Below are 10205 nucleotides of genomic sequence, written 5' to 3' on the forward strand. Positions count from 1 at the left end.
TATGAGCCCCATTCATATTTCGAAATTATAAAAATGAAATTATAGATTTGATTTAGAATCTTCTTAAACATAATTTTGAATGAATTCGATTACACAGAGCTCTTTCAACAAGAATCATTAGAAACAAAATATTTAATTCATTCCACTATTGGTTATCAATAATTAAATAAAATTAAAATAAATTTAGTTCAAAGTAGTAAGTATTTTGGAATTCCTTACTTTATTAAACAAAAACATTAAACAAGTGACATTTTAAAACGCAGAAAGCACTGCACTCTGTAGTAGATGCTCATGAACTATACAATTCTGTGATTCTATCATACGAACAGATTTCGGAAATATTTTTGAGTATTTAATAACATTTTCTTTTCATTTTTTATAGAAGATTGTGTAAACAAATAATATGTCTAAACGTAGAATAGAAGTGATGGATCCTTTTATCAAAAAGAAAAGGTAAATTATTGTGCTATCTTCAGCATGCTCATGAAGTTCATTGATACATTTTTCACCATTTATGCAGGGAAGAAAGAGGAATACCGACTGGTACAACAGGAGGTTCATCTTCTACAAGTGCACTAACAAACCCATACACAGGACTTCCTTACACTCAAAAATATCATGAACTGTTCCGAAAACGCATTGGTTTACCCGTATTTGAATATAAAGCAGATTTTATGAGGTTATTAGCAGAACATCAATGTATTGTATTAGTTGGTGAGACTGGTTCTGGTAAAACTACACAAATTCCTCAGTGGTGTGTTGAATATGCCAGGTCTGTGGGTACAAAAGGCGTCTCTTGTACACAACCAAGGAGGGTAGCAGCTATGTCTGTTGCCCAGCGTGTATCCGAAGAAATGGATGTTGCTTTAGGACAGGAAGTTGGTTATAGCATTCGTTTTGAAGATATGTCATCTCCGAAGACTATCTTGAAGTAAGTGTGCTTGTAAAAAAAAAAAAGTACGAAATTTCTATTCAAAGCATATGATACTCAATTAGACAATTTCAAGGTACATGACCGACGGTATGCTTCTGCGAGAAGGAATGAGTGATCCAATGCTTGAGGGCTATCAATGCATTCTTCTTGATGAAGCTCACGAAAGAACTTTGGCTACAGACATTCTCATGGGAGTTCTTAAGGAGGTTATTAAACAAAGATCAGACTTGAAATTAGTTATTATGTCTGCCACACTTGATGCCGGAAAATTCCAACAGTATTTCGATAACGCACCTCTCATGACTGTACCCGGTAGAACACATCCCGTCGAAATCTTTTATACGCCAGAACCAGAACGTGATTACTTAGAAGCCGCTATAAGGACTGTCATTCAGATCCACATGTGTGAAGAGGTTCCTGGTGATATATTGCTGTTCTTAACAGGTAAATAGTTTGAATTATATTGAAGTAATTATCTTAAATATCCATGTTAAATTTTATCTTGTAGGTCAGGAAGAAATTGAAGTGGCATGCAAAAGAATCAAAAGGGAAATCGATAATCTAGGTCCAGAAGTGGGAGAACTCAAGTGCATACCTTTATACTCTACTCTTCCACCCAATCTCCAACAGAGAATTTTCGAAGAGGCACCTCCAAATAAACCAAACGGGGCAATTGGAAGGAAAGTGGTGGTGTCTACAAATATCGCCGAAACATCTTTGACAATTGATGGAGTAGTGTTTGTCATAGATCCTGGATTCGCCAAACAGAAAGTCTATAATCCCAGGATTCGTGTAGAGTCATTGCTTGTCTCTCCCATCAGTAAAGCTTCAGCACAGCAAAGGTGAGTGGATCTTTCGAATAAAATAATTTGAAAAATTCCTAAGGATTTGTTGGATATCGAAATGTAGAAGTAATTCAAGAGGGATTCACTTTTTGGTTTATTATTTTCAATAAAAATACACTGCGCAAAAAAATTAACGCACATTATGGAAATCTCAAATTTATTCTACAACTGAAGGTGTTCTCAATGATAATTCTTTTTATCAGAATTATGCATGCATATTTTATCCACTTTCAACGTTTTTCTTCAATACAGATGTTTTTTCCCAGCAGGAATAAAAAAAGAAGAGGTTATCAGATTTTGAATGTATTGGCTCCATTCTGAAATCAGTTGTTCTCGATCAATTCTAGTGATCAATAGTTTTTCTTTCGTTTGATTTTCTACACTTGATCGCTATGCAACGCGAAACACGCAATTTGACCCAAGAGGAATGTGCCCAAGCGGTAGTTTTGCGAGAAGAAGGGTGGACATACACAAGAATTGCAGAAAGGTTTGGAGTTTCCCATACAAGTGTTTCCAGAATGTTGCAGCGATTCAGGGAGACAGGTATGAATGTCCGAAGACCAGGACAGGGTAGACCACGGGTAACAACTGCCATTCAAGAACGTTACTTGAGAGTTTCTTCGTTGAGACAACGGTTTGTAACCGCTCGCCTCCTTCAAAATCAGCTTGAGCAAACTCATGGGGTGCAAATTAGCACTCAGACAATAAGAAATCGCCTCAGAGAATATGATTTAAGGCCTCGTGTCGCGGCAAGAGACCCAGCTCTTACCCCAGCCCATCGAAGAGCGCGTTTGGATTTTGCGAGAGAGCATATCCATTGGGAAGAGGATGATTGGGAAAGAGTTCTCTTCACAGATGAGTCTAGATTCCCTTGTATACAGACGTCCACATGAAAGATATGCTCAGTGCAATTTCCTGAATACTACTGGTTTCGGGGGAGGATCGATTATGCTATGGGGTGGAATATCTTTGACTGCTCGCACAGACCTAATGGTCGTTGATAATAGAGCTATGAATGCTGATAGGTATATAAGGAACATTCTTGAAGAGCATGTAGTGCCATTTGCCCCATACATTGGTGAAAATTTCATTTGAATGGACGATAATGCCAGACCCCATCATACGCACATCGCTCAGGAGTACCTTGAAGAGTTTGAAGTCTCTCGAATGGAATGGCCAGCAAGAAGTCCAGATCTCAATCCGCTTGAACAGGTTTGGGACAACCTCAATAGAAGGCTGAGAAGTTCAGAAAATCATCCAGCTACTCTTAATGACTTAGGAATCCAACTCAGAGAAATCTGGAAAGGATTAGATCAGAACATTTTAAGATCACTCATTTTGAGTATGAACCGTCGTTGCCGAGCTTTAATTAACGCAAGGGGTGGAAATACCAAGTATTAAATCACTTATCAGCATTCCAGTATTTTGAAAATTGTTTATTTCTCTTCTTTCACATAAGATTCGGTGAAATCCTGAATTTTTCTTCCATTTAATGTGTCTTGTTTCGTTCAAAACCTTCCCGAGAGAACATAAAAAATAAGTTATAAAGTCAATGTAGAGTTAACTTTCATTAAAATTGAGATTTTCAGAATGTGCGTTAATTTTTATGCGCAGTGTAGTTTGAGGAGAAAAATTTTACTCCCTGAAATTTTCGTCTGCTTATGTCGTTAACGGTATAGAGAGGTTAATAATACTCTCTTCTAGGGCCGGTCGTGCAGGTCGTACCCGTCCCGGAAAGTGCTTCAGACTCTACACGGAGAAGGCGTTCAAGAACGAGATGCAGGACAACACCTATCCCGAGATCTTGAGGTCCAACCTCGGCTCGGTGGTGTTGCAGCTGAAGAAGCTGGGCATAGACGATCTGGTCCACTTCGATTTCATGGACCCCCCTGCCCCCGAAACGCTGATGAGGGCGCTGGAACTGCTCAATTACCTGGCCGCCCTCGACGACGACGGCAACCTCACCGACTTGGGGGCCGTAATGGCGGAGTTCCCGCTGGATCCCCAGCTGGCCAAGATGCTGATAGCCAGCTGTAACCACAACTGTTCCAACGAGATTCTGTCGATTACGGCCATGTTGTCAGGTATATTTTTGGAGTGTAGATTTTTCTTGCATGCCGGATTCTCGTTAATTATTTTGCGGAGGCTTTTACGGGAAGGTTCTTCTTCCGAACTTTGTTGGTGCGAAGAGGGACCTTCGTCTGGCTAAGATTGTAGGTTTGTTCACACTGAATCCTCTGGATTTTTATCTAGCGAAAATTTGGGTGTTTAGTTTCCAGTTTGTGGTTTTTATGAAGTTCTTGATTTGAAATTTTTTTCACTCTTCTGTTTTCTAGGTTTGCCTATTTGTTGGCGTATTGTTGTTGTCCATTTCCTTCTTCTAATACTTCCTCCTTTTTCTCAAAATTCAGATTAAAGACATGTTTTTACATCTTACATGGTTTTGTTCTTCGATTTCAAAATTTCGGCTTGAAAAAAACACTTTACACCATTCTGAACTCTGTATGTTCGTAATTTCTGAACAATTCCAACTAAATTTGGTGTAAGTATTGTGTAGTTTGGGTCATAGAAAATCTCGTATGAATTTCAATTTTTCCAGATATAGGGTGAGCTTTGAATTTGATTTTTATAAAATTTGGTATGGATTTTCGTATGAGACTCTTAAGCGGTTTTAAGAGAATTTAAGCCCTTTATGATGTACTCCTGGTCTATGTGTGAACTTGAAGTTTAACGGTATTTCAATATTTCACTTTCTACAGGGTGATTTATTGAGAATGATTGAATTGTAGATCCTAGATCTCAAAAAATGATGATTGTGCCCAACATGCCTTATACAAATATTGCTGGTTTCGGAGATACCAGGTGTTAAAAGTTTAACACCTGTAACAATAATTTTTCATGTCTTTACAATTTCTATTTGAAAATGGGCATTTTTACTTTGTTCGGCATGAGGATTGCCAATAAAGACCCTAATTTAGGCTTTACAGTTGCCTTCGGCATTTTCTGAATAATGTTGACACAATACAAAATTTCAAATCATCTTTGTGAACAAACCTATCTATGCTTTCAGCTTGAAATTTCAAAATTTTCAGCGTCATTTCAAATGTCGAATTTGCGTGTGGTGAAATTTAAAAAGATGATTTTAAGATAGTTTGATCAATAGTTTGTTCATATATTGTAGTACCTTTGCAAATTTTACTTATCAGAGAGATGCAAAATTGAAATTTTAGTTATGATTTTTATGAAATTTAATGAAAGAACAGAGGCGTCCTTGAACAAATTAGCTTAGACATTTCCAACCAATAACAAAAGCTAAATAGATATCATAAAAGATGAAGTTCCGCTATTTCTATTGGAAATTAACCTATTTTAGATGAGTCACGTTCTACAATAAATGAACACAGTATTGATATTTTTATTTTTTTTCTAATTGTATTCATTACATAGTCCCAACATAAATTTTGGTGCTGATTGTTTTGGCAATGTTTCTCTATGTTGTCTATCAGAACTATTTTTTGAGATACACCTTTGTTACTTTTTTTTAGTCATCTCCAACTATAAAAAGATTTGCTAATTATTTCATTTCTGAAAAAAGGTGAATTTGCCAAGATAACTTTTCTATCTATTTTGCCATTCACCCAATCAAATAATTCCAAAACAATCAAACAGTTTTTATGTTGGGCTGGGTCATTTCTAAGAGCAATATGGCTGTTTTATTGCTTGCTCTGACACGAGAGAAGACACCTCCAAAAGGGATTTTATGTTGAAATTTTCACATAAGTGATACTAGCTTCATTACTCGTTAAAATCAATCGAGACAAATTTGCATCCTGTTCTGAAGGCTACCTAATCAAAAAAAAAAAAAACCATCAGATTAACCGAGTAGCATGAACGTTGAAAAATGATTGCGACCTTTTGGGCAACATTACGACTGTGCGCGCTGCCAGTGTGATATTGCCCGAATGCGTGTCATCTGATTGAAAGGTAGCTCTGTAGGAATCGCACTAGTGAGCCCCACTATATCTGTTGGATACGGGCGACTGCCCCGCTCCAATATTTAGTCCCGCAGTGTTTCGTCAGACCAAACGAGGCCAAGAAGGCAGCAGACGACGCCAAAATGAGGTTCGCCCACATCGACGGTGATCACCTGACTTTGCTGAACGTCTATCATGCCTTCAAACAGAGTGAGTATACTTTTTGCTAAGTCTTTTTTTTAGGTAGTAAAGGGTGTTTTTTTTAGAGCTATAGAACTTTAAATTGCAATAAAACAACGATGGATTATTCAATTGACATGAATTTTTTTTATCCGCAAGATAATCTTGTCGCATTACATTTTAAATATGATTTCTGGCATATGACCGCCACGGCTGGCTCGGATGTAGTCCAATCTGGACGTCCATTTTTCGATGACTTTTTCCAACATTTGTGGCCGTATATCGGCGATAACACGGCGACTGTTATCTTCCAAATGGTCAAGGGTTTGTGGCTTATCCGCATAGACCAATGACTTTACATAGCCCCACAGAAAGCAGTCTAGCGGTGTTAAATCACAAGATCTTGGAGGCCAATTCACAGGTCCAAAACGTGAAATTAGGCGGTCACCAAACATGTCTTTCAATAAATCGATTGTGGCACGAGCTGTGTGACATATTGCGCCGTCTTGTTGGAACCACAGCTCCTGGACATCATGGTTGTTCAATTCAGGAATGAAAAAGTTAGTAATCATGGCTCTATACCGATCACCATTGACTGTAACGTTCTGGCCATAATCGTTTTTGAAGAAGTACGACCAATGATTCCACCAGCCCATAAAGCGCACCAAACAGTCAGTTTTTCTGGATGTAACAGTGTTTCGACATACACTTGAAGATTAGCTTCACTCCAAATGCGACAGTTTTGTTTGTTGACATAGCCATTCAACCAGAAGTGCGCTTCATCGCTAAACAAAATAAAATTAACGTAGTGCGCGATACGTATTCCTCACAGAACCATTATTTCCGAAATAAAATTGCACTATTTGCAAGCGTTGTTCAGGCGTGAGTCTATTCATGATGAACTTGCCAAACCAAACTGAGCCACTTGGCAGCTGTTAAATCGGTCGCCATCTTGAACAGTAATGCCAACTTAAAGTTTTATACCTCGAAAAAAAAACACCCGTTACTTGTTTTTGCCACCATATTAGGCCAATTGAAAAGTCCCTGGTCTGATGCACAAATGGCGGTGCTAGTATTAAAACTATATGATTCATAGTTAGTACCAACCTTCAAACGATACATGTCAAAATTTGACAGAATACTTTCGTTGTTTGAATAAAGATATTTATACAATAATAATACTTACTACCAATCATCTAAAGAGAAAACTCAAAAATTCATATCATGAAAAAATTTTTTTGGAGTACAACAATTTTTTGCCTTAGGTATGGAAGACCCCCAGTGGTGCTATGACAATTTCGTCAATTACCGTTCCCTCAAATCCGCCGATAACGTACGACAACAGCTTTCTCGAATAATGGACCGCTTCAGTCTTAAAAGGACATCTACAGATTTCACCAGCAAAGACTATTACATTAACATCAGGAAAGCTTTGGTCAACGGATTTTTCATGCAGGTACGTAACTGATTGCGTTTACTCAGGTTAGGTTTGACTATATGTCGATTTGTTTATTTTAGGTAGCACATTTGGAGAGGACTGGGCACTATCTGACCATCAAAGATAACCAAATAGTTCAATTGCACCCGTCCACTTGCCTAGACCACAAACCCGAGTGGGTGATATATAATGAGTTTGTCCTCACCACAAAAAATTACATCAGGACAGTCACAGATATAAAACGTAAGTACTAACTTTTCAATATTGGTTTGATCACTCGAATAATATAACAATAAGCAATACCATGCAAATTTCAGTCTTTCGAAATCGAACACAAAGTTAAATATTCTGACTAACAATTGTCAATATTTTTTAGTAAAGCTTGAATAAAATCCATAGTCAGCCTTTTTGGTAGTTTCTTTATCGGGTTAAACATTGTTTCAGCGGACTGGTTATTGAAGATTGCTCCACAATACTACGATTTGAACAACTTCCCTCAATGCGAAGCCAAACGACAATTGGAGATCATACAACAGAGGATGGAGTCAAAACAGTACCAACAGGGTTTTTAATTGTTTAATCATTTAAGATGATTGTGAATAATTGCATTGAAATTTAGTTTTCATTCCATTTTTTGAAAGATTCTTTCAATTTTCTCCAGAAAAAAAAGTTTATTCTACTGTAATATGATTATGATTAAATAATTTGAAGTTCATGATTTTAATATTGTTCCTATCATCTCATTTTATAATTCTTCTCAATCAAATTTTCAAGCAATAACATCCTTCTTTGGTGCTTTTTGTTATCCACGATAAGTGTTCATCTATTCTAGTGTAGAATGCTGTGCTGGGTTTGGAACTACAATCATTGGTGTCGGTCATAATTCCTGTAAGAAAGGGTTCTTTAAGCTATTTTTGTAAAATCAATGGTATAAAAGCTTCCAATTGGAGCTATGAAAAAGAATTTTGGGACTAGTATTGAGCCCTGGGGAACACCAATAACCAACCAGAAATTTTTACTTGCCTATAAGCTCGTATACTCCGTCGTACGATCGATACATCACTGGACTTCCTGCGTCCCCCTGTAAAAATTTTTATTAAATTTCTTGAAATGTACATCGGATAAAAATTTACCTCACAAACGATACTTGGAGCACCCAAAATTCCAAGGCAACCCTTATCATCACCTGGATTCTGTTCTTTGCTGCTCAATAAACATTCAGAAGCTCCTAAGACGGGTAAACCAACTTTTTTAGGGCGGCACGAAGGTGAAGTTGTCTCTTGAGGACTTTTCGATTGATCCCATCCTGCTACGGTGGCTACTTGACCTAGATACTTGGTACCTTTGAAAATGATGTGCAGGTTTTTTAATAAAAGAAAGAGATGAACAAAATAAGAATGATTGAAAATTTTAGACAAAAATCTTAAAAACAAGATATTAAATTGGAACATTGAATCAGATATAATTTTTTTTTACTTGCCTGGGAATCCCAAACAAATGGGAGATATCCTTCTCTCGAATAAAATTGGGCCTGTAGTTTTGATTAGTGCTATATTGTGCGCGCGACTACTGGGATTGAAATCTGGGTGAATAAGAATTTTTTCAACACTAACATTAGTTGAAGAGACATCAGGAAAACACCTATCGTATTGTCCAAAAGTGATTTTGATGTCGTAAGGAGTCAATCTGAAAATGTGAGTGATTAATATAGTATATTAAGGATCAAGCACGGTAAGTATATTTTACAGTTTGAAGACTATACTTATTATTGTCGGATATCGGTAGTTGTAAATTTTCGAAATGTCTATGGTAGTTTTAGACGATCCTATTATTTTTTCCTTGATTTAAGCAAATTAATTTCCACCTCTAATGGGTAAGGGAAAAATTGAAAGAGGAGAATATTATTTTGACGAGGCATTCTGAACTAATTTATACGGTTTAATGTTTGTGTATTAACATATTAGATTAATTTCACGGCATTCAGACAATTTTTCAATTCGGGAAAAAGTACCTCCCCGAGCGGGGAGGTACTTTGCGGAGAATCTTCAGCTTCCTCGATGGCTCAGTGGCTAGAGCGTCGAACTAGTTATTCGGAGGTTGCGGGTTCGAGTCCCGCTCGGGAAGGTTCTTTTTCCAGACTAAAAAAATTGTCTGAATGCCGTGAAATCAATTTAATATAAATATTATATACCCAATAAGTTCCGAAGCTGCTGTTATAACATAGCGGCTGTTTATTAGAGTTGCTGTAGTTGCTGCAAAACCTTTGATCTGTATCATAGCCAACCATGGAAATTCATGACCTTTTGTGTACTCCCCGCCCAGAAATCTTGCTTCGAGATTCTTGATGCCGCATTCTAGAGAGAAAATTTAATTTGAGGTACAATACTTTAAATTGGTCTACAAAAACTTACTGCACTGACAGGGGGAAAACAGAAATCCAAAGAGTCCTTTTTCGTATTTGTGAGGAGAAGAACTTGCCTAAAAACATACATTGTTTATAAATTTCCGAAAACAAGAGATAATGAATCAATTTGAAAAAATTGTAAACAACTACAGAAAAAGAATTAAAGTATTGAATATTTTATTCATCGAAATTTTAGGTGAAATACTAATTCTCTGAATCTGGAAATAGTGAACTTATCTACGGAATTTGTTGGATTGTCGAGAAAAATAAGATTTCGTTAATCTCACCCATCCAGAACACACAATCAAAAAAATTACACCTCTCAAAGAAATCATACTGAAATGAATGTCCACACACTGGCCATTTCGATGGGTTTTGTGGAATTGGGGCAAAAGTACCGTTGGTTGTTATTGACATTAAACTAGAAATG

General features: G+C 37.0%; 2 protein-coding genes across 2 annotated transcripts; one reads left to right on the top strand and one right to left on the bottom strand.

Moving 5' to 3' along the window:
- Nucleotides 1–292: 292 nt before the first annotated feature.
- On the top strand, nucleotides 293–8084 carry LOC123684003 (putative pre-mRNA-splicing factor ATP-dependent RNA helicase PRP1). The gene is made up of 9 exons (XM_045623071.1): nucleotides 293–453; nucleotides 521–931; nucleotides 1008–1378; nucleotides 1443–1776; nucleotides 3484–3863; nucleotides 5841–5963; nucleotides 7199–7389; nucleotides 7452–7614; nucleotides 7816–8084. Exons 1-9 carry the CDS (start codon nucleotides 404–406, stop codon nucleotides 7941–7943), a joined length of 2151 nt encoding a protein of 716 aa, XP_045479027.1. The 5' UTR covers nucleotides 293–403; the 3' UTR covers nucleotides 7944–8084.
- Nucleotides 7831–10205, bottom strand: LOC123684004 (serine protease 7-like). The gene is made up of 7 exons (XM_045623085.1): nucleotides 10063–10205; nucleotides 9783–9849; nucleotides 9563–9725; nucleotides 8852–9057; nucleotides 8505–8713; nucleotides 8395–8452; nucleotides 7831–8257 (listed from the first exon to the last, which is right to left on the bottom strand). The coding sequence occupies exons 1-7, from the start codon at nucleotides 10108–10110 to the stop codon at nucleotides 8133–8135; spliced, it is 876 nt and encodes a 291-aa protein (XP_045479041.1). The 5' UTR covers nucleotides 10111–10205; the 3' UTR covers nucleotides 7831–8132.

This window comes from Harmonia axyridis, chromosome 1, assembly GCF_914767665.1.
Source record: "Harmonia axyridis chromosome 1, icHarAxyr1.1, whole genome shotgun sequence".
Taxonomy (NCBI): Eukaryota; Metazoa; Arthropoda; class Insecta; order Coleoptera; family Coccinellidae; genus Harmonia; species Harmonia axyridis.